The sequence below is a fragment of the Bufo bufo genome, chromosome 3 (assembly GCF_905171765.1).
Source record: "Bufo bufo chromosome 3, aBufBuf1.1, whole genome shotgun sequence".
Classification (NCBI taxonomy): domain Eukaryota; kingdom Metazoa; phylum Chordata; class Amphibia; order Anura; family Bufonidae; genus Bufo; species Bufo bufo.
The window spans coordinates 454,071,028-454,096,751 of NC_053391.1; the positions used below are offsets into that span (position 1 = coordinate 454,071,028).

Genomic DNA, 25,724 nt, shown 5'->3' on the forward strand with positions numbered 1-25,724 from the left:
ATATGGCGATGTTCTCATGCGCCATATTATTTTGCATTGCACTGAACTTTGACCCATGACACATTCATTAGGTAGGACAGGACAGCCAATTGAGATGCTTCAGCACATGGACACCCCCCCACCCCTATAACAGAACCCGATCATGCAGCCATTTTCAATCTGTGCTTTGCCAGTGTAGGGAGAGGTTGCTTTGTGGAGCAGGGACAGACTGTTAGGGACACCAAACGCTAGCTAATAGGGTCACAAAAGTCCTTTTATGGACTGGTATAGGTGTGCTATCGATAGGAGTGATATACTGAGGGGTGTTATATATTTATAATATACTTTCTAACATGAAAAGTATATTATAGAGCATTTGTATTGTGCAGCAGTTGTGTGCGGTTCTGCTGCGATACCGCAGCTATATAGAGGGACAAACGCTATTATAATAACTAATTGCAACTGGTGTAATATACCTATTGCCCCAAAAAAAGTTGATTGAGGGGTGTGATATACCTATAATATAATGTATAAAATAGAAAGTATATTACAGTGCATTTGTATTGTGCAGCAGTTGTGTGCAGTTCTGCTACAATACCGCAAGTATATAGCGCACAAGCGTTATTGGAACAACTATTTGCAATGGGTGTGATATACCTGTTGTCCCCAAAAAAAATTATTCAGGGGTGCGATATACCTGCTTCCACAAAATACTGATTAAGGGGTTTGATATACCTGCTTCTGCTAAATACTTGTAGTGGGGTGCGAAATACCTGCTTCCACCAACTATTGATTTAGGGGTTCTATATGCCTGTTTCCACAAAATACTGATGAGGGGTTCTATATCCCTGCTTCCACAAAATACTGATTGAGGAGTGCGATATACCTGCTTCCACCAAATATTGATTGAGGCCTGTGATACACCGGCTTCCACAAAATATTGATTGAGGGGTGCGATATACCTGCTTCTACCAAATATTAATTATTGGATTCTTTATACCTGGTTCCACAAAATACTGATTGGGGGGTGCTATATACTTGCTTCTACAAAATATTGATTAAGGTGATCTATATTTCTGCTTCCACAAAATACTGATTGAGGGGTGCGATATATCTGCTTCCACAAAATACTGATTAAGGGGTTTGATTTACCTGCCTCCACAAAATACAGATTGAGTGGTGCGATATACCTGCTTCCACCAAATATTGATTCAGGTGTTCTATATACCTGTTTCCACAAAATACTGATTGACGGGTGCAATATACCTTCTTCTACAAAATACTGATTTAGGGGTTCTATATACTTGATTCCACAAAATACTGATTGAGGGGTGCGATATACCTGCTTCCACAAAATTGTGATTAAGGGGTTTGATATACCTGCTTCCACAAAATACATATTGAGGCGTGCGATATACAGTACAGACCAAAAGTTTGGACACACCTTGTCATTCAAAGAGTTTTCTTTATTTTCATGACTATGAAGGCATCAAAACTATGAATTAACACATGTGGAATTATATACATAACAAACAAGTGTGAAACAACTGACAATATGTCATATTCTAGGTTCTTCAAAGTAGCCACCTTTTGCTTTGATTACTGCTTTGCACACTCTTGGCATTCTCTTGATGAGCTTCAAGAGGTAGTCCCCTGAAATGGTCTTCCAACAGTCTTGAAGGAGTTCCCAGAGATGCTTAGCACTTGTTGGCCCTTTTGACTTCAGTCTGCGGTCGAGCTCACCCCAAACCATCTCGATTGGGTTCAGGTCCTGTGACTGTGGAGGCCAGGTCATCTGGCGCAGGACACCACATCATGGTCAAATAGCCCTTACTTTCAAAGTTTTCCCAATTTTTTCGGCTGACTGACTGACCTTCATTTCTTAAAGTAATGATGGCCACTCGTTTTTCTTTACTTAGCTGCTTTTTTCTTGCCTTAATACAAATTCTAACAGTCTATTCAGTAGGACTATCAGCTGTGTATCAACCTGACTTCTCCTCAACGCAACTGATGGTCCCAACCCCATTTATAAGGCAAGAGATCCCACTTATTAAACCTGACAGGGCACACCTGTGAAGTGAAAACCATTTCAGGGGACTACCTCTTGAAGCTCATCAAGAGAATGCCAAGAGTGTGCAAAGCAGTAATCAAAGCAAAAGGTGGCTACTTTGAAGAACCTAGAATATGACATATTTTCAGTTGTTTCACACTTGTTTGTTATGTATATAATTCCACATGTGTTAATTCATAGTTTTGATGCCTTTAGTGTGAATCTACAATTTTCATAGTCATGAAAATAAAGAAAACTCTTTGAATGAGAAGGTGTGTCCAAACTTTTGGTCTGTACTGTACCTCCAGCCACATAATCACTTGTTCTTTTCTGTCCAGTGAATGCATAATTTTTTGAGGCCTGTACTCTACTGGGCCTACAGTAAAATTGTTATCCACTGACCGCCTAATATGCCTCCAGCCCACATAATCACTTGTTCTTTTCTGTCCAGTGAATGCCTAATGTTTGGAGCCTGTCTTCCACTGGCCTACAGTAAAATTGTTATCCACTGACCGCCTTATATACAGTGGATATAAAAAGTCTACACACCCCTGTTAAAATGTCAGGTTTCTGTGATGTGATAAAATGAGACAAAGATAAACCATTTCAGAACTTTTTCCACCTTTAATGTGACCTATAAACTGTACCACTCAATTGAAAAAACAAACTGAAATCTTTTATGTGGATTGAAGAAAACAAAAAAACTAAAATAATGTGGTTGCATAAGTGTGCATACCCTCTTATAACTGGAGATGTAGCTGTGTTCAGAAATACGCAATCACATTCAAAATCATGTTAAATAGGAGTCAGCATACACTTGCCATCATTTAAAGTGCCTCTGATTAACCCCAAATAAAGTTCAGCTGCTCTAGTTGGTTTTTCCTGAAATTTTCTTAATTGCATCCCACAGCAAAAGCCATGGTCCACAGAGAGCTTCCAAAACATCAGAGGGATCTCATTGTTAACAGGTCAGGGGAAGGGTACAAAAGAATTTCCAAAGTATTAGATATACCATGGAACACAGTGAAGACAATCATCATTGAGTGGAGAAATTATGGCACAACAGTGACATTACCAAGAACTGGACGTCCCTCCAAAATTGATGGAAAGACGAGAAGAAAACTGGTCTGGGAGGCTACCAAGAGGCCTACAGCAACATTAAAGGAGCTGCGGGAATATCTGGCAAGTACTAGCTGTGTGGTACATGTGACAACAATTTCCCATATACTTCATATGTCTGGGCTATGGGGTAGAGTGGCAAGATGAAAGCCTTTTCTTACGAAGAAAAACATCTAAGCCAGGCTACATTTTGCAAAAACACATCTGAAGTCTCCCAAAAGCATGTGGGAAAAGGTGTTATGGTCTGATGAAACCAAGGTTGAACTATTTGGCCATAATTCCAAAAGCACTGCACTTCACCAAAAGAACACCATACCCACAGTGAAGCATGGTGGTGGCAGCATCATGCTTTAGGGCTGTTTTTCTTCAGCTGGAACTGGGGCCTTAGTTAAGCTAGAGGAGATATGAACAGGTCCAAATACCAGTCATTATTGGCACAAAACCTTCAGGCTTCTGCTAGAAAGCTGAACATGAAGAGGAACTTCATCTTTCAACATGACAACGATCCAAAGCATACATCCAAATCAACTAAGGAAAGCTTCACCAGAAGAATATTAAAGTTTTGGAATGGCCCAGCCAGAGCCCAGACCTGAATCTGATTGAAAATCTTTCGGGTGATCTGAAGAGGGCTGTGCACAGGAGATGCCCTCGCAATCTGACAGATTTGGAGTGTTTTTGAAAAGAAGAGTGGGCAAATCTTGCCAAGTCAAAATGTGCCAAGCTGATAGACTCATACCCAAAAAGACTGAGTGCTGTTATAAAATCAAAAGGTGCTTCAACAAAGTATTAGTTTAAGGGTTTGCACACTTACTGTATGCAACCATATTATTTTGTTTTTATATTTTTTCTTCCCTCTACCTCAAAGATTTCAGTTTGTTTTTCAATTGAGTTGTACAGTGTATAGGTCACATTAAAGGTGGAAAAAGTTCTGAAATGATTTATCTTTTGGATATATGGTAGTAGGATGGCTCACTCTCTATAAACACGGATAGGTGCCAATGTCAATGAATCACCCTTTCAAAAACGATAAAAAATTATTTAATTAGACCGGCACTCAAACATATGGGTTCACGCAGAAGACCAATATACTGTAGAATAAAATAGTGCTATTATAACATAAAAAGATACATAAACGTATTTGTTGGATAGGTAAAACAGTAGATGGACTTTCTCATATATCAAGTCCGCAATAATGCAGGTATGTATAGCAGCTGAGTTGGATCGATCCAACTGAATGGAAATATATGTGGATAAAGTCCCGTTCTTATGCTGGTAACTCCTGTTAGACAAAGTTCATGGCAAATAGTCTCATATCATAATTTGTTGAGTACTCAGTATTTGGTAGTGCGCAGCTCTGTGGCGTCTCACATGTTAAGGCGCTTACCTAGGTGTTTAATCATACAGATGCAGATGGCAGAGTATGATTACTTGCTGATGTCATAGGTCGGAACTCCGTTGGATCACTTCTATTCTCGCGAGATGAGCTGTTACCTTTCTTTCGTATAATACAGACTTAAAATCGCGGCTTGAAGGTCGCAACAAAACTTCGGTCTTTTTATCGATAGAATCAGAGTTTTCTTTCATATATTGTTATTAGTGGCTTGCCGTTGATATAATCGACCACCAGTGAGTTTTCTTTTGTTTTCTCTAGAAAGTAATTTCGTAGATAACTTTCAACAGTGCATGGCCATGCTTAAAATTTCGGACTCTTTATGAATATGCCATCGATCCCATGTTGAGTGCCGGTCTCATTAATGATTTATCTTTGTCTAATTTCTTTACATCACAGAAACCTGACATTTTAACAGGGGTGTGTAGGACTTTTTATATCCACTGTACCTCCAGCCACATAATCACTTGTTCTTTTCTGTCAGGTAAATGCATAATTTTTGCGGCCTATACTCCACTGGCCTACAGTAAATTTTTCCTAGGCTCTAGCATGGCACATTTTTGAGATTTTCCCTTTAAAGCGCATAAAATGGCCCCTGATTAAAATACATATTTTTTGTGGTAATTTTTGCCATTGACCCCCCCTCTATTTGTGCACTTCTAGTAAGTATTTGGCGGCTTCAAATATAACCTGAAGGTTTTTCAGGTTTTAAAGTGAATGGGGCCCGCCGCGAAGCACATTCGCAAAACGTCCCGGCCGATGTTTGTCCATCACTAATCATCATCATCGAGTACTGTCTGCACCTCACTGATGTCCTCCTCAATCGTCTCTGGGTCCGAGTCTGACCGCTCGCAACACCAGCGTGCACGCCACTCTCCTCATCACTACTTGCCCGTCTAACGGAGGAAGCGGTGGATATCTCCTCTAGATCTTGGCTATCTAGTAGCTGCTAACTGTCCTTTAGTACCTCGCCCTCGCTGTATAGTGGAGCTGAGCCCACAGCATACAATACTTCTGTGGCTCTGGGAACAGAAAAGAACAGAGGCAGGTTGAGGACAAGTGAGGGCACAGGGCTTGCTCCCGGGCCATGCCAACTAAGGGTTGTGTATGACGAACCCACTGACTCTTGGCTGGGGGTGTCTGATGTCACTTGCGACGAAGTCGAAGATCGAGTCAAGCACTCAAGAACCACTGGGTTGCTGGTCACGACACGACCGCTAGCTGAGACTAGGAGCTCAGGCCTTTCAAAGTGACCCCTGCTGCCATGGCCTCTTATACTGCTGCAACCTCTGCCTGCGCCAGAAACATTCAGGCCTCTGCCACTCCCCTGTGCATACTGTGAGATGAAATAAATATAAAGGAAATTAAAACACCCCACAAAAGCCTTTACAAACAGATTACTGCACCGCAGAGCGGCAAATGTATTTTTTCTTTTTGCGCTAATACACGTCACAAAAGGCTTAACAAGAAATAACTGCAATGCAGAGCGGCAAAGGTATTTTTTTCTTTTTCCGCTAAAACACCCCACAAAAGCCATTACTACAGATAAGTGCACCGCACAGGGGCAAATAAGACGTGGAAATATTGCCTTGTAATAAACCCTGTTAATAACTGTATCAAACAGCACTTGCACCCTAATAAGAATGGTTTGCTGGAATTACAGATCTCCCAGTGAGTGTATCAAAGTGTAATCGGATTGTTCCTGTTACCCAGATTGAACCCTATTCAACAGAAATGCAGTGGAATGATTCCTCCCTATCCTTTCCCTACATCTTGAATAATCTTTCCCTGCACTTTTAAATCGTTATTATTTAGCACAATGAAGTTTTTTCTATCACTGTCCCAAGCGCCTACAGACGTCTCTCCCTGCACTAAGTACACTGGTGAATGGAAGAATCTAAGATGGCTGCCGTATTTATAGGGCTGTGACATCACAGGGCTGGCTGCTGATTGGCTGCATGCATGTCAGTATAGGTGATCCCGCCTTCCCAGAGTTCCTTTCTCCATGTCCTCACACGTGCAGCAGCCATTTTAGGAAAAACTTGATTCGGTACCACGAAGCGCGAGGAAATTCACATTCGGTGTGAATCTAATGTTTTCTGGAATTTGTAACAAATTCCACTTCTTCACATTTGATTCGCTCAATTTTACTCAGCATGCTTACTACACCACTAGATGCATGCTTTAAGGGGTGTTGTTTTTAAAATAGGGGCACTTCTTTTCCAATTTGTATTCTGGCAGGCAATGGGTGCTTCTTTATGTTTGGGCCCTGCCGTATTTCAGGACATTGATTTCTTAAAAAATTGTTTGGGTCCAAAAACTCCCTATATCCCTAGATAAATACCGTAAGTGGTCTAGTTTTCAACATGGGGTAATTTATGGAGGTTTTCTGCTGTTTTGGCAGCTCAATGAAATTCTAAGTAAGCAAAGGGGCCTGAAACATTTTAAAGCAAATTTTGTCTTCTGAAAGCCACTAGGTGCTCCTTTATATTTGGGACCTGCCGTGTGTAAAGACATAAGATTAGAGCCACAATGGCGATATTTCTGAAGTCGGGAAGAATGAGGTGATACACTTTGGGATGTACTCCTTTATTTTTGTGTGCTCTGTACAAATTCTTTAAAATGACATGTTTCTGTACAAAATGAAAAAGTTTTTTCACCTGCATTCATTTGTTCGCAAAACTGTTTTGGCAGCTCAATGCCATTAGAAGTACAGTATGCAATGGGGCCTAAAACATTTTCAAGAAAATGTGTTCTGAAAGCCACTAGGTGCTCATAGGTTCACAATGGGGATATTTCTGAAGACAGTAGAGACAGGGTGATACATTTTGGGGTGTGCGCCTCCATATTTATGTGCTCTGTACAAAAAAACTGTCTTTGAAATGACACTTGTTTTGAAAAAAATATATATATATATATTTTCCATCTGCTTAGCATTAATTTCTTTAAAAAAAACTTTGGTGGTTCAAAAAAACTCATTACACCCATAAATTAATATCTTAAAGGGTCTAGTTTTCAAAATGGGGACACTATTGGGAGGGGTTATATTATTATGGAACTTGTAAGCCTCTGCTTCAAAAATGTAAAAATTAATGTTAAAATTCTAAGTCTAAATGTTTTTCAAATGTGCAGACAAAATAAAGATTTGGAAATATTTATACGCAAGTTGCATTGGTTAAAGTTTACCAGATAAAGTTCAATATGTAAGGAAAAAGCAATGTCAGAATTACTTAGATGTGCAAATTGTAATTATGTATTCTCTGCTAAAGTGACACATAACAGATTTCAAAATCTGGCTTGGTCATTACAGTCCAAACAGGCTTGGTCAATAAGGGGTTAATGTAAATAAGGAGATGTTTAGAGAAAAAAAACAATGAATGTATGGAGAGATTTATTTCATTGTAAATGAATTACATTCAGCCTAAACATTGTTTAAATTCATGGTGAATGTGAATGTTTAGTGATTCGATTTGGGCAAATTTTACAGTAAGAGATAATGTATTAAAACATTTTTTTTAAGTGAGAAACAAGCAAGAAAAAATATGAGTCCTAGGAGACATCAGAGGACCAGACCAATTGGAGCATTTTTTATTTGGACAGAATCTATTTGGACTAAGTATAAGTGAATCAATTCTAAACTAATCAGATTCTTCAGAATTTCACAAAATTTCTGCACCAAATGAATCTGAAGCTTATGTGAATTATTTTGGATGAATCGCATAAAAACAGCACCCAGTACCATTTTACTGTGAATATTGGCAAATAAAATTGAATATTAGTGGAGGAACCACATATCACATGACACTAGGAGGAGGTTGGGGGGGGTATACCTCTTTAGCCAATAAGGAGGCAGTAGGCAAGGAGATCCATATGCTGAACAAGAAGAATTGCCATACTTTGTTCAGCTTCTTACCTATAAGGATTTGCCTGGCAGTGTCTGACAAGAATCTAAAAAAAACCTGCATACATACACAAGCCATTAATGTAGTGTGACACATTTAATTGTGCCTCAGCCTTTAAATTATGTATAGAAAACACACTTGCAATTTTGCTTGTACAGTGTCCTGAAAAAGTATTCAAACCTGTTGAATTTTTCCAAATTTTTTTCATGCTACAGCCACAAACTTAAATGTATTTTGCTGGGATTTTATGTGATAGACCAACACAAATAACTATTACTTGACCTTTCTAATACATTAATATGCGTTGATCTAAATTGTAAACCATTCTATTTTAGCTCTGGCTGTATTTTTAGAGTTGTTGTCCTGCTGGAAGTAGAACCTCCGCCCCATTCTCAAATCTTTTGCAGCCTCTACCAGGTTTTCCTCCAGGATTGCCCTGTATTTAGCTCAATCCATCTTCACAACTGGAGCAGCTGTTAGAGGCAGGAACAGTAGATTACTTTCATGGCCCACTAAGTCATTGTTTTTCATGGTGAGGCAGCGACGCAACAGGAAGGCCAGATCCTATTGACAACTCCACAGTTGTGTTGGTCTGATTCACACACCAGTTGTGAATTCTCCTCCACTTCCATGGATAACCTCCTGTCCCTAACAGCAGTAGGGGAGCGCATTGCTCCCACTCACCCTCTTTCTATCATATGTCTAAAGCAAAGCATTGCAATGCCATGTTAGAGCTGATCGGCCTGGGCAAGAGTAACCACACAGCTGATCACTTGCTAAAGTGCATCAAGCAGCAAACATCCCACTGGCTGTCTCCTCGCCAACTCCAATTGGGCAAGGTGGTCAGTGACAATGGCAGGAACATTGTGGCCACACTGCATTTGGGGAAATAACACATTCTCCCTGCATGGCTCACGTGATAAAAAAAAGTTGTGCGATGTTTTTGAAAAAGAACACTGGCTTGTAGATAGGGCTGGCCATCTCTAGGAGCCTGTCCTTGCATTTTAGATCAAAATTATTTGAAAATGATTAATTTTAATAATTAATTAAATTTAAAAAGGACAAAGGAGAGCAACTAAATTCATAAGAGAAGGATTGCGCTGCAAGAGAAGAATCTTTTCCGTTGTTTCTTTTTCCCTTATAAACGTGATGATCTTCAGCTAAAAGGACCACATGCAATCGATAACTTTCAATAATGCCATAGAAACCTGAAATGCAATTAGAAAATGCACTATGGTGTAGTATACTACACCATAGTGCATTTTCTAATTGCATTTCAGGTTTCTATGCCATTATTGAAAGTTATCGATTGCATGTGGTCCTTTTAGCTGAAGATCATCACGTTTATAAGGGAAAAAGAAACAACGGAAAAGATTCTTCTCTTGCAGCGCAATCCTTCTCTTTATTACTAGTTTTACGGACTTTTCACCCACTTTGTCCTAGGATTTGCAGCGCTTGAGGAGACTAATATCCTGTACAGAGACTCTATTTTTATTTAAATTTATAAGAGACCTGGAGGGTCTTAGTTATGAGGAAAGATTCAAAGAATTTTATTTATTTAGTCTTGAGAACAGATGTATAAGGTGGGACATGATTACCCTACACAAATATATAAATGGTCCATACAAAAAATATGGTAAAAAGCTGTTCAATATAAAATGCCCTCAAAAGACAAGGGGGCACTGCCTCCAACTGGAGAAGAAAAAGTTCAGTCTCCAGAAACGTCAAAGCTTCTTTACACTAAGAACTGTGAGTCTGTAGACTAGTAGTGATGAGCGGCAGGGGGTCATATTCGAATTCGCGATATTTTGCGAATATTTTGTAGAATATTCGTCAAAAATTACCAAATTCGAAAATTCGCGATTTTTTTTTTTTACTCAAAAAATCAGGAAGGTAATGATTGTATAATATGCAAATTTTTGGAATTCAAATTTTCGGATTCAAATTTTTGATTGCGAATTTTTCAACTTACAACTATTAGACAAAGAAGATTATAGCACTATATTAGCTAAATTGCTCTATATTCGATTTTTTTCGAATATTCTCTATATTGCTATAACTTCGTTTTTTCGAATATTCGTAATATTCTAAAACAAGAATATTTAGCAATATAGCGAATATTAAAAAAAAAACGATATAGAGCAAAATTTGCAAACACTACTACTCCTAAAGTCAAGTATATTGCAGCCTTCTTGGCCCACAAGCTAGAAGCAGTGAGGGATCATGTGTACTGATAAAAAAAAAATATATAATTCAAAAAAAATAAAAATAAATTTAGAATATTCGAAATTACAAATATATATAACTATATTCAAAATATTCGCGAATTTTCGAAGTACCTATATTCGCAATAAAAATTCGAAATTCGAATATTCGTGATCAACACTATAGACTAGTATATCTCTGGACATGGTAACAGCAGGAACAGTGGACAGTTTTAAAAAGAGCTAAGATTAATTCTTAAAATTAAATTATATTTAGGCCTCATGCACACAAACATATTTTGTTTCCGTGTTGTGTTCCTTTTTTTTGCGGATAGAATGGGGACCCATTCATTTCAATGGGTATGCAAAAAATGCGGACAGCATACCATATGTCCATTCCGTAGCCCTGCAAAAAAAATAAAAAAAAAAATCAGAACATGTCCTATTTAGGTATGAGCGAATTATTGAAAAGTTCGATTCGGCTGATTCGCCAAATTTTTGCAAAATGTTTTTTCTTTGTGACGAATTACTTCATCATGAAGCATATTTTTTTGTAACTAGCGGGAGCAATTACAGAGAGCTTCGATAGCCCCACCCTTGTCATTGTACCCTGATGCCGCGTTCATACATGATTGTAAAAAACAGTGTCAAATTAACATAAAAATAAAATAAAATCAAACTTACCGCCTCTATTTACCCGCGATGGGCTGGCATGGGATTTTGGCCAAGATCTTTAATCAAGATGGCGGCTGGTGGCCCATCACGAGCAAATGGAGGAGGTAAGTATGAATTTTTTTGTTGTGGACAAGTATAGGCATTGTTACAATGGATCTGCGGAAAAAAAACAAAAATGGATGCAATACGGATGCCAAAACAACATCATCTGTATTTTTTGCAGATCCATGTTTTATCATGTGAATGTACCCTAATCCATATGAAAATGTGTAGAAATGTGGGTCTCACTCTACTTTTTCTAAAATTCACATCCCCACCTATCCATTGGTTGACAGACTTACGCCTTTTTTCAACTGTATTAACTATGTAACTATTGGGATATGTTGATGTTATGAAAAGCCCATCAGTGTATTATATATATATTTGTCATTTATTTTACTGTTGATTTGGGTCTATGGCCGCTTTCAGACGAGCGAGTATCATGCTCCAGACTCCGTCCTGAACTTCTCGCACTGACTGGGTCGCATAGCATTAATTGATTTATGATGCTATGTAATCCTTAGAGGTCTGGAATGTATTCGATAACACTCACATCATTATGTCTGTGTTATTCGATACATTTCAGAACTGAAAGGGTTACATAGCATCATAAATAAATATAATACTATGCGACCCCAGCAGTGCTGGAAGTTTAAGACGGGAGCTGCGCTGTGAGTCCGGAGCATGACACTCGCTCGTCTGAAAGCAGCCTTTATGTGTTTGTTTTTTTTATCGCTTTTAACTGACTAGAGAAATTTTTATTGTAGAATGGGGAATCTGAGCTGGAGCCCTCAGAGAAGGAATATTGACTACTGACCCCTCGGTCTGGCTTGTACAAGCTAGAAAGAATAGGTAAATGGGCATTTACCTGCTCCCCACATGGCCGCCTCTACATCTCCCCATCGCGTGGATCAAAACATCCGGCGGTGGGGGAAGGGGGGGGTGTTTGGCAGTGAATCCATTAGCAGGCTGCAACGGGGACAAGCCTCCCTAGCATTGCAGGTGACGCTAGGGAGGCTTGTCCCCTTTGCCGCCTGCTATTGGCTGCCCCCGCCCATCGCCGGATGTTTTGATCCAACCGACGAGGAGATGCAGTGGGAAGCAGGAGCCATGTGGTGGGTGCCAGGGAGCAAGGTAAGAATAACCTATGTGAGGTGTCCGGGCATTAGGGGGGTCATTATAGGGGTTGGAAATCTCTTTGTTCATGGGACCTACCGCTTTAATTATCCGCTGCGCACTCACTGAATAATGATTAAGAAGGGCAACTCTGAGACCTAAGCCCAGGGGTGAAATAATAAAACATGGGGTTTACAAGATGAGCAGTGTTACACATATGGGTGTCAGCCAAGATCTAAATGTGTGTGCCCTTAATTTCCTCCCACCCAAATGGGATCAGAAAATTATAACTTGTAAGTTACGTTTTTCTGTAATTTTCTCCCATTTATTTTATAACTGTTTGCTTCCCAAATGTCATTGCATTTTTTTCTATTTTCATATCATTTTGTAAGTACTGAACCATTTTTTGCATCAAAGTGTTTAATGTTAGTCCCTGTATGCTCTATGGATCCATAGCCTTTAAAAGTGTATCTTGCTGTCTGACTGCTGGAGAGCGTATTGGAATACCTATTAGGCCTAGCATTCAGTAGGTGGTGGCAGTCAGGGGCGGACTGAGAACCCTCAGGGCCCCCGGGCAAAATAAAACAAGGGCCCCCTTATAGGCCCCACCCATGTTCTGCTGCAAGCCCCACCCTTGTCCCGCCTCCATGCCCCGCCTCCAGCCACACCCTACACAATCTTTAATAAGATTTCAAAGTTAAAGCGCCACAAAAGGCACCCAGACCACTTCAGCTCATTGAAGTGGTCTGGGTACAGTGTCCCTTTTGCAAATCGAGCTGCAATGTTCTAGAGAAACTGCAATGTTACGTTCCAGCAATAAGTCAGCCTCTAGTGGCTGGCAGCCACCTGAGGGCTTCCTGGCGTAAAACAGACCTTCGGTCTGGTATCTGACGCTGGACGTCCTCACACTCTGCATGATGACCTCCAGGGTCAGATTTTTCCCCATAGGAAAGCATTGATTCAATGCTTTCGTATGGGGTGATCTAATCTCAGCGTCCATTAGTGAGCCTCTGTTAGAAGCAGTGTGGGCATAACTACTGTGAAGGGGGCACATATCTGGGCATAACTACTGTGAAAGGGGGGGGAGGCCCTTCACACTAGTTATTAATCCCTTTCAGCAGTCCCCCCTTCAGTGAATGGGGGACTGCTGAAAGGGGTTAATAACTACTGTGAAGGGCCTAGCTGTCTGGGCAACCCCACAGATCATCCCCCACCCACCTTGTACTTGTTCCACTGATCCGCTACTTGCGGGCTACATGGGCATGAGTTCAGTCACTCCGGTGCGCAATCCCATCCTGCGGCGCGTGATCCCGCAAGACCCGTGACCTACAGCGGCGGGTCTTGCGGGATCACGCGCTGCAGGACGGAATTGCGCACCGAAGTGACTGAACTCATTCCCGCGCAGCCCACAAGTAGCGGAACAATTACAAGAGGCGTGGGGAATAGCCAAATTAAAAAATATTTTGAACCAAAAGGTGTTATGGGGGCTCTGTGGATGGCACTGTTATGGGGATCTGTGGATGACACTGTTATGGGGGCTTTGTGGATGGCACTGTTATGGGGGCTCTGTGGATGGCACTGTTATGGGGGCTCTGTGGATGGCACTGTTGTGGGGGCTCTGTGGATGGCACTGTTGTGGGGGCTCTATGGATGACACTGTTATGGGGGCTCTGTGGATGGCACTGTTATGGGGGCTCTGTGGATGGCACTGTTATGGGGGCTCTGTGGATGGCACTGTGATGGGGGCTTTGTGGATGGCACTGTTGTGGGGGCTCTGTGGATGGCACTGTTGTGGGGGGGGGGCTCTGTGGATAGCACTGTTGTGGGGGCTCTGTGGGTGGCACTGTTGTGGGGGGGATCTGTGGGTGACACATATATAGCACCTATGCTATATATGTGTCATCCACAGATCCCCCCATAACAGTGTCCCTGTGAGTGAATGATCCCCAATACAGGGTCGCGGGGCCCGGTGCAGTCACTGTATTCTATTACACCGGGCCCCGCTCACTGTAATACTAATATTCATATGTGAACAACTTGAAATCCTCTGCGAGTCTCTCCCTCTCTGTACTCACAAACTCAGTAGCAGGCCGGGCGGCAGCGCAACTCACTGACGTCGCGCAATATACAGTATACCGCTACACTGTGTAGTCTGCTCTATTAGCACCATTGTTTTGTGGTGGTGGACAGAAAATAATCTGGAAGTGCACCTCCCGAGACCAGGCTCTGACTGCTAGGGGGGGTCTGCTGAGCTAACGGATGCCCCCTATGGCAGCAGCACCACCATAGCCCCCATATATGGCTAAAAGATTATTGCTTCGGGGGGGGGGGGGGGGGTGACACCATTTTCTACCGCACCGGGTGACACCAGCCCTAGCAACGCCACTGGCTCCGCCTGCTTCATTCATAAAGTGGGAGGAGCAGCCGCGTGATGTCAGTGAGTTGCGCTGCCGCCCGGCCTGCTACTGAGTTTGCGAGTACAGAGAGGGAGAGGATCGCAGAGGATTTCAAGTTGTTCACATATGAATATTAGTATTACAGTGAGCGGAGCCTGGTGTAATAGAATACAGTGACTGCACCGGGCCCCGCTGCCATTACCAGGCCAGCATAACATTCGGAATCGGGGTGCTGGGCACAGTGCTCCAGACTAAAAAAAATACCTAGTACCTGGACTGAAAAATTTAGGAGCCAAATTACATTTTTAGTCGCCAAATCAAAACTGAATCAAAATTTTGGTATCGTGACAACGCTACGCCGATCAGATCGGCGTAGGGTTGTTTCGATACTAAAGTTTTGATTCGCTTTCGTCACCATAAAAAAGTATTGCGATACTCAATGCCGTGCAAAAAAAAAAAAAAACACCAAAAAAAGCCGCGTGCATTTCGCATTTTATGAAACGTTCGGCCCATAATAGAACAGTCCTATCCTATTTTTTGGGGTGACAAGGTGACTAAAAATGGCGAATGCTCACCGCATAGGAGATATTTTTTAATAATTTAATAGTTTGGACTTTTCGGACACAGCGCTATGTAATATGTTTATTTATTGTTTATATATTTTATATGTAAAATTGGGAAAGGGGGGATTTAAACTTAATATTTTAGGGTACTTTCACACTAGCGTTTTTCATTTCCGGCATAGAGTTCCGTCACAGGGGCTCTATACCGGAAAAGATGTCTTCAGGTCAGTCTTTTTGACTGATCAGGCAAAAGATAAAACCGCAGCATTCTACGGTTTTATCTCTGGCGAAAAAAACAGAAGATTTGCCTGAATGCCGGATTCAGCATTTTTCCCCATAGGAATGTATTAGTGCCGGATCTGGCATTCAAAATACCGGAATGCCGGATCCATCCTTCCGGTTGAACCGTGCGATTTTCACGCATGGTTGCTAGGATGAAAGTCTATTCACTGTATTACTTTCCCTTATAACAACATGGTTATAAGGGAAAATAATAGCATTCTTTAATGCAGAATGCGTAGTAGAAGGTCAATATAATAAACATTGGTGGCGCAGTGCGCCCCCCCCAACACCCCAGTATAATAAAAATTGGTGGCGTAGTGCGTCCTCCCCAACATAATAAACATTGGTGGCGTAGTGCGCCCCCCCTCCGTAGTATAATAAACATATAAACATTGGTGGCGCATTGCACCCCCCCAACACCCCAGTATAATAAACATTGGTGGCGCAGTATGTCCCCCCCCAACATAATAAACATTGGTGGCGCAGTGCATCCCCCCCAGTATAATAAACATTGGTAGCGCAGTGCGCCCCCCCTCCCTAGTATAATAAACATATAAACATTGGTGGCGCATTGCACCCCCCACCAACACCCCAGTATAATAAACATTGGTGGCGCAGTACGTCCCCCCCCAACATAATAAACATTGGTGGCGCAGTGCGCCCCCCCAACACCCCAGTATAATAAACATTGGTGGTGCAGTGCGCCCCCCCTCCCTAGTATAATAAACATATAAACATTGGTGGCGCAGTGTGCCCCCCCAACACCCCAGTATAATAAACATTGGTGGTGCAGTGCGCCCCCCAACACCCTAGTATAATAAACATATAAACATTGGTGGCGCAGTGTGCCCCCCCTCCCTAGTATAATAAACATATAAACATTGGTGGCGCAGTGTGCCCCCCCTCCCTAGTATAATAAACATATAAACATTGGTGGCGCAGTGCGCCCCCCCCAACACCCCAGTATAATAAACATTGGTGGTGCAGTGCGCCCCCTAACACCCTAGTATAATAAACATATAAACATTGGTGGCGCAGTGCGCCCCCCCAACACCCCAGTATAATAAACATTGGTGGCGCAGTGCACCCCGCCCCCCCAACACCCCAGTATAATAAACATTGGTGGGCAGTGCGCCCCCCCCCCTCCCTAGTATAATAAATATATAAACATTGGTGGGCAGTGCGCCCCCCCCTCCCTAGTATAATAAATATATTTAACATTGGTGGGCAGTGCGCCCCTCCCTAGTATAATAAATATATAAACATTGGTGGGCAGTGCGCCCCTCCCTAGTATAATAAATATATAAACATTGGTGGGCAGTGCGCCCCCCCCCTCCCTAGTATAATAAATATATAAACATTGGTGGGCAGTGCGCCCCCCCCTCCCTAGTATAATAAATATATAAACATTGGTGGGCAGTGCCAATGAGGGTTAAAAAAATTAATAAAAATTAACTCACCTCCTCCAATTGATCGCGTAGCAGCCTGTCAAAGGACCTGTGGTGACATCACTGTGCTCATCACATGATACATCACATGATCCATCACCATAGTAATGGACCATGTGATGGAGCTCAGTGACGTCACCACAGGTCCTGAAGAAAGTACAGGAGACCGGCTGCTACGCGATCAATTGGAGGAGGTGAGTTAATTAATTTATTTTTTTAACCCTCATTGGCACTGCCCACTGCGCCACCAATGTTTATTATAGGGGGGGGCCACACTCAATGTTTATTATACTGGGGGGGGCCCGCACTCAATGTTTATTATACTGGGGGGGGCCCGCACTCAATGTTTATTATACTGGGGGGGGGCGCCACCAATGAAGATAACTGAGCTGTTAATACAAATACAGGAGGCGGGTGCTGGAATCAAATAGCGGCACCCGACCTCTATGACAGGGAGCTGCGATCAGCGGCAGTTAACCCCTCAGGTGCCGCTCCCTGTCACAGAGGTCGGGTGCCGCTATTTGATTCCAGCACCCGCCTCCTGTATTTGTATTAACAGCTCAGTCATCTTCATTGGTGGCGCAGTGGCCACAGCCCCTCCCCCTGTCCCTCTTCTTATTGGCCGCGGCGGCGGCAGCAGCACAGGGGGAGGGAGAGACTCTTCCACTCTGCGCTGCTGATAAGAACATGATAGTTCAGCTTCTGTGCCCGCCGCTGTATTCAGAGCTGCGGCGCGGCTCTAGTCCCAAATGGCGACAAGACTGGAGCCCTGGGGCATAACATTAACACATAATGTTATTCTGCGGCGGGCCCCCATCCCGGCCGGGCCCCGGACCGTGTCCGAAGTGCCCGACCGGTCAGTCCGCCCCTGTGGCAGTGTGTATCTGGGGTGCGAGCAGTGTGTTTAAGTTTGATTTATGCTCAGTTTGCAGCCCGAGTTGAAAGTGAGCACAAGATTGAGTGGAGTAAATTAACCCCTTTCAGTCACATCCACATAACGTGCTAGGATGGTATGTACGTGACAATGGGGTGTACCACAGGTTTTACATTTATTCAGTTGTTTACTATTGAGTAATATTTTCAAGTTGCACAGCAAAATTTTGGGTTTCACCACAGCCAAAATTTCTAATACCTACAAATAAAACATGCTTGGGGAGCTACACTTGATAAAGACAGATTTAAGTTGAGTCCTTATAAACTCTTGATAGTTTGCTTAACTGTGATTGTATATAGGTATTAAGAGTGACCTTTATTAAGAGCAGTCTTAATCTATATCGCCTGTGTGATCAGGTGTGCCAATATTAAGAGGCACACAAAGGTGTGGGTAAAGGGCCTCTGCAAAAATGGAAGCCAGTACATTTCCAGATATAGATTTAGAAAATGCTCTGGGCTGGCTATGGCAACTGGCCACTCCTTAACCTGGTAAGTGGCAAGCAGGGCTCTAAAGTTTGTAACTTTTTGAAACCGATTTTGTGGTACAAAGTGGTTGATAAATTCCTCCTTAATTTCTAACGCTCAGGAGAAATGGTAACATGATTCATACAATGATACAGCTTGTTGATTTTTATTGAATTCTTTTAACATTGCATTCAGGTAAATAGAGGTGGAGGAGTGTATCATCTATTGTCTGTCACTTACAATGCTGTTATAGCACTTCTCCCAGGGCATTTCAATCACACTTAATAGCTTCAGTCATGCAAATTGTAATCAACATCTTAACTCCATGAGATCCTTGACAGATTATACTGTCTAAAGCAATGAGTCAGTGTTAAAGCCAGTCAGATGACTAGTGAAACACCTTCAAGAGAAAATAAAAGTACAGTTTCTCTGACTTATTACGACTGATATACCATGACCTGGATAAACAAGTACCTTCACAGAGAACCAGTTTTCATTTTTCATTTTTTTATTTTTATTTATTTACCCCATGGTAATTAATGATTGATACACAAACCTCTAAGAAAGTAGAACTGAAAAAGTCTAAAAAAATATTCAGACAAGTCTAAAAATTCCAAAGTTGTTAGCAAAATCCTGATATATTTAGAAATGTAAATTGTTCTTACACATTTCTTAAACATTTCATTCTTTTTTTTATATATATATATATACATATTATATGACTGGGTTTGTAATAGAAATTGTATGTCAAGAATGCTCTGCCTTTGTTTCAACAGGTGATTATATTGTCATGACTGTGTACTTTGATTTAAGCAGAAGAATGGGATACTTCACTATTCAAACATATATCCCTTGCATATTAACAGTTGTGTTATCCTGGGTATCATTCTGGATAAAAAAAGATGCCACTCCAGCAAGAACTGCATTAGGTAAGTCATTTAACAGACAGTTCTGTCATTTTTGCTTTGTCTGCGTATTGTTTAAATTGCATGTCAGTTATAAATGCCGACAATTCTGTATAAGAAAGCAGGAGAGCTTTGGGACCACACAAATGCAATCTCTGACTTGAAATGACCAGTAATAGTTTCTATCTTCCCTTACTGACAGGTTTTCCTCTTGTCATTTTAAAACTACTTGCAGTAGTCACACAGAAGCTCAATAAAATATGTAATGTAAACATAAAAATGACCACTTTTTGTGACTTAATCTTAAAGGGGTGTCAGGAATAATTAAAATCCCAAACAATCCCAAATACCATGGGTATTGCTTAAAAAAATTATGTTATACTCAACCCTTTCTCAATTACTGTTCGGGTCCTACTGCCACTGTTTGTTTACAAGCAGCAAAGGTAATGCAAAGAAAATCAAAAATTTGGATATATCCAGATAGATGGTGAGTCACATAGAAAATTAAGTCAGAAATATCAAGGCTAACGTGAAAATCTAAAAAATTCCTTTATTATGTCACATAAATGGGTAAGGGTGCAATTGTGCCCATATAAAAATGTATTGTTGTATAGCTATAACAAAAAGAAAAACTCCCACTACAGGAAAGATACCACATAATATATAGATACATACTTGGTTGAAAATCCTTTGCAGTCAATTAAAGCCTGAAGTCTGGAACACATAGACATCACCAGACGCTGCGTTTTATCCCTGGTGATGCTCTGCCAGGCCTTTACTGCAACTGTCTTCAGTTCCTGCTGGTTCTCGGGGCATTTTCCCTTCAGTTTTGTCTTCAGCAAGTGAAATGCATGCTCAATCGGATTCAGGTCAAGTGGTTGACTTGGCCATTGCATAACATTCCACTTCTTTCCCTTTAAAAACTCTTTGGTTGATTTTTCAGTATGCTTTGGGTCATTGTCCATCTGCACTGTGAAGCGCCGTCGAATGAGTTCTGAAGCATTTGGCTGAATATGAGCAGATAATATTGCCCGAAACACTTCAGAATTCATCCTGCTGCTTTTGTCATCAGTCACATCATCAATAAATACAAGAGAACCAGTTCCATTGGCAGCCATACATGCCCATGCCATGATACTACCACCACCATGCTTCACTACTGAGGTGGTATGCTTAGGATCATGAGCAGTTCCTTTCCTTCTCCATACTCTTCTCTTCCCATCACTCTGGTACAAGTTGATCTTGGTCTCATCTGTCCATAGGATGTTGTTCCAGAACTGTGAGTGCTTTTTTAGATGTCGTTTGGCAAACTCTAATCTGGCTTTCCTGTTTTTGAGGCTCACTAATGGTTTGCATCTTGTGGTGAACCCTCTGTATTCACTCTGGTGAAGTCTTCTCTTGATTGTTGACTTTGACACACATACACCTACCTCCTGGAGAGTGTTCTTGATCTGACCAACTGTTGTGAAGGGTGTTTTCTTCACCAGGGAAAGAATTCTTCGGTCATCCACCACAGTTGTTTTCCGTGGTCTTCCGGGTCTTTTGGTGTTGCTGAGCTCCTTCCTTTTAAGAATATTCCAAACAGTTGTTTTGGCCACGCCTAATGTTTTTGCTATCTCTCTGATGGGTTTGTTTTGTTTTTTCAGCCTAAAGATGTCTTGCTTCACTGATAGTGACAGCTCTTTGGATCTCATCCTGAGAGTTAACAGCAGCAGATTCCAAATGCAAATAGCACACTTTAAATGAACTCTGGACCTTTTATCTGCTCATTGTAGTTGGGATAATGAGGGAACACACACCTGACCATGGAACAGCTGAGAAGCCAATTGCCCCATTACTTTTGGTCCTTTAACAAGTGGGAGGCACATATGCAAACTGTTGTAATTCCTACACCGTTCACCTGATTTGGATGTAAATACCCTCACATTAAAGCTGACAGTCTGCAGTTAAAGCACATATTGTTTGTTTCATTTCAAATCCATTGTGTTGGTGTATAGAGCCAAAAATGTTAGAATTGTGTTGATGTCCCAATATTTATGGACCTGACTGTATATGGTGAATTATCCCTATATCGCCCTAGATATTCCTTAGCCCAGGGTTGCCCCCTGATGGTGGAGGTTCCCTGTCCCTGTACCTAAAACTGATATACCCCTATTATAACCCTACAAAAATAAGTAATATTAAAACAGTGGTATCAAAATAATAACACACAAAAATATTGGCGCAATATAAGCTCCTAGATATATAGATAACGCTAATCAATCCACAAAATGGTATAATGATCCCGACGCGTTTCACCTTTAAATGAAGGTTCATCAGGGAGTAATACAGAAGTAAACATAAAGAAAGGTAGGGATCAAGAGATAGATAAATAAACCGATGTCAAATGATAATACTTAGCTCCCGGACACATAAGTGGGACAGGATAGTCCCCACAGATCAAATGAGACAGCCTGAAGATAATGGCCTGGAAAGTAGATATAAAGTATAATGACCATATAGCTAACACAAGATAAATAAGATAATACAATGATCCAGGTTAGATTACTCACTATTGCTGGGGAGCCCACATAAAATACGTCCGGTGGATGCAGAGCTATGCAGCAAATGGTTTAGAGGCCGGCGCTGGGTTTTAAGCGCCGACACCACATGGAACTTCCGGACGCTATAGAAGTTACTTCCGGTGCGGTGGAACGCACCTTGGAACGCATCCGATAACTTGCTGCACGTGAGATGCATCATGGAGCGCATCTATCTGTCATACAGAAGCGCTGGAAAAAGTGCCAGAAGAAAACTAGTTGTTTTAAACCATCAGTGCATGAAAAGGGGAGCCATAGATGGATGTTAAGATGTAAAGAAGATAATGAGAAAATATAGAACAAGGTATCCAATAGATTAAAAGGGATCCAGATTAGCGCAAACCAATGATAAGGTGACAAATTATTCTCACCAATATATAAGGTGCTTTTCGCACCAATAAGGTCGGTTGAGGGTTCCATATCGATATTTGAGACTCCGCATGTAAATGACAAAGAGACATAAGGGGAGATATATTAAATAAAACAGGTGAAGGTCAGCCTTTCATTGAGACCAGCAGGTGACTGGGATCGAAAGCGGTAAATCCAATCTGTTTCCTTCTGTAGGATCCCAGTCACCTTTCCTGGGGGATAGGGTCACAACCTCAAGAGCAGAAAAACTAATGGTTTTAAGGTCGCCATTATGGCAATCATTAATATGATTGGCTACTGGGGTATTGTTACATTTCACAAAATCATTAATGTGTTCACATACCTTCCGCCTAAATTCCCTAAAAGTCTTTCCGATATAATCTTTCGGACACATGCATTGGCAGATGTAAATTACGCCCTCGGTTTTACAATTTATGAAGTCCCTAATTGGGAACGTGCGTTCAGTGACGGAACACACAACAATTTTAGTGATACGTATAAAATTGCAAGCTTTGCAGGTGCCACATCTAAAAACACCAGATGGTTTTCTATCAAGTCAAATACCCTCTCTCATTGGGGCCATATAGTGGTCTTGAACCATGCAGTCTTGTAGGCTCCTACCCTTACGATACGTAATCTGGGGGAAGGAGCTGACAGCCTTAGAAAGGTCTGGGTCCATAGTTAAAATTGGCCAGTAGGTATTAATAATGGCTCTGATCTCTCTATTGGCAACATCAAAAGTAGATATCAAATGAATTGGATTATCTTTTGCATACTCTTTGGCTCTGGGTATGAGAAATTCATCCCTAATTTTTGACTTAGCGGATTGGAAAGCATCCCTTAAAATATGTTGCTGATATCCCCTTTGTATAAGTCTATTCTGTAGTTTCCGGTAAACAGACCATGACCACAGCAGCTCTTTACTGTTCTCAGCAGTCCCATGCCATAAACTTGTACACAACATAACCACTGCAGCCAGTCATTTCCCCCAGTGGTAGACCTTTGATAACAGTGATTGCCGGCAGCAGTCACATGCTATATACCGGCATGTCACCGCTACGGATCAGGACATGATGAGCATTTGTCACGGATGGTGTTGCAGAAAGCTGGAACTTATAAATAAACATCCGACTGGCTTGATCCCAAACTAAGGAGCATATGGGTGAGCCCTATAAAACCCCTAGAGCTCTCCCTGACTGCTATGCCCATGCAAAGATCTTTATGGTAGACGATTGCATGCCCTCGTACCTTATGCTATGTGACACCTGAAAACCCTATAATAGTGAGGGGACACGACCACCGGCTCCCTGCACGTAATACGGACGGAGTCAGGGTCATTAACAATCAAGCCAGCAAGAAACACAAATAAAGGAAACAGAGGAAACAGTAATAGGAATAGCTCACTCCTATGCGAATAGGGACCAGGTGCTCTAGGCCAGGAAATCTGTATCACCCATACAGAAAAAAGTATTGAAAATAAATAGATGGATTGGACTGGCACTCTGTATGTGTGGTAGAATATGGATAAAAATTGACTAAAATACAATATAAGGTGATCACACAATTTAATTCACAAAAAACTCAAATTACAATAAAATGCACAAAAATGTGTATATAAAACATGATTAAAAATAAAATAAAATCTGTAATAAAAATAGCTAAAAATTTGTAGCAGCACTGACATGTAGTACTTCATTAAGATGTTCCAATCATATTAGGTTCTAGTGATCAAATGTCATATAGTATCAATGATATATAGTACTTCATAAGAATGTTCCGATTATATTAGGTTCTAGTAATCAAATAGGTACAAGAATATTCTTTCTGCGTATAGTTCCGTGAATAGGATACAAAACAAAATAATGTCCTTTCTCTCGACAATGTCTGTATAGAGAGGGCTAAATACCGCTTAGTTCTATAATTGTGGGTCCTATCCACAGTTTGAACACGGACCAAGATGTCTTTGGTCGCAACCTAATTCAATGAGTGAATAAAGTGCTGTGTGCTCCGAGGTAAGAGAGATGGGTCTTACCTTAGCCCGGATAATAATCCAAGGTCAGGGTTACTCCCGCTTACTTGACTCCTATAATGAGCGTAGTCCCGCGTTGATAAAGCCGGACGCCAAAGTAGCGCGGTCTGTGGCGTACTTCTGGCTCAGTTTGCAGCAAGTTGCTTGTATCCCAGAGCGCCCGTGTCTCACGTGGTCTGTGACGTACCTCTGGTCCGAGACTGTAGCGAGGTGTCGTGGGAACTGACATGCTTCTGGTCTGTGGTTATGGCAAAGTATCGAGGGAACTGTGCTCGGCGGATGCTGTATGAAAAGGATTTTCAATGGAGCGCTCCAGATTTTAAAGAAGATTGTTCGGAGACTTTGGCAAGGTGACATAGTGTGGAGATGGCAGCACCAGCAGCTTCAGGAGACCTCAGAGTATGAAGGTGACATAGTGTGGAGATGACAGCACCATCAGGAGAACAAAAATTGACCCGGTGACAGAGTGGGGTGGTGGGTGGCAATACCAGTACCTGCTGATGCACTTGGCATCAGATTTGTGGCATCAGGCGGGTGGCAGCATCAGAATAGTAGCTGAGGCAGGTAGCCAGAAGAAACCGTTCCTTTTTTGTCAAAGTGTTGGTATGGCACCATGAATGATCTAGTCTGATGCCTCAGGCATTGGTGGGTGGAAATCCTGGCTGATTCACGCCTTATTCATCTTGACAAAGGTCAGTCTCTCTACATTTTGGGTGGACAGGCGAATTCTCCTTGGGGTAACTATGGCCCCCGCCGCACTAAACACCAGCTCTGATGCCACACTACTAATCGGGCAGGACAGCTTTTCCAGGGAAAACTTGGCCAGTTGCAACCACAAATCCAGTTTGGCTGCCCAGTAGTCCAGCGGATCTTCAATGCCACCAGTATGCCACCACCTGCTGGTTCAGGTCCTGCTCCAAGTCTACCTGCTGCTGCTGGTGAGTAGTTTCCTCACTATGCAGGTGAAGAACGATACTCATCAGCGACTGTAGACTCTGCTGCTGATGGAGCTGGTACTGCTCCTGCCACTCCACCCCTCCCTAGCAGCCATAGCAGTGGAATGTGAGTGCAGAGGGCCCCCCGGTCAGACCTGCAAGAGGATGGATGATGACGCAGATAGACAGTGGCCAACTGACTACATAGGATATCTCTGTAGTAGTTCAGTTTGTCCTCCCTCTTAGTTTGTAGAAAAAAGGCCCCCATTTTGGACCTGTAGCGAGGGTACAACAAGGTGGAAAGCCAGAAGTTATCCCTCTGCCGAATGGTGACTATCCGGCTGTC

General features: G+C 41.9%; 1 protein-coding gene across 3 annotated transcripts in view; it reads left to right on the forward strand.

The window, feature by feature from the left end:
* Positions 1–25,724, forward strand: part of GABRG3 (gamma-aminobutyric acid type A receptor subunit gamma3) — a 1,146,914-nt gene that overhangs the window by 1,041,467 nt on the left and 79,723 nt on the right. For all 3 annotated transcript variants that reach the window (XM_040425132.1, XM_040425130.1, XM_040425131.1), the window contains exon 7: positions 19,338–19,490. In XM_040425132.1, coding sequence (XP_040281066.1) covers positions 19,338–19,490 — 153 coding nt within the window. The remainder of the gene's footprint in view (positions 1–19,337; positions 19,491–25,724) is intronic.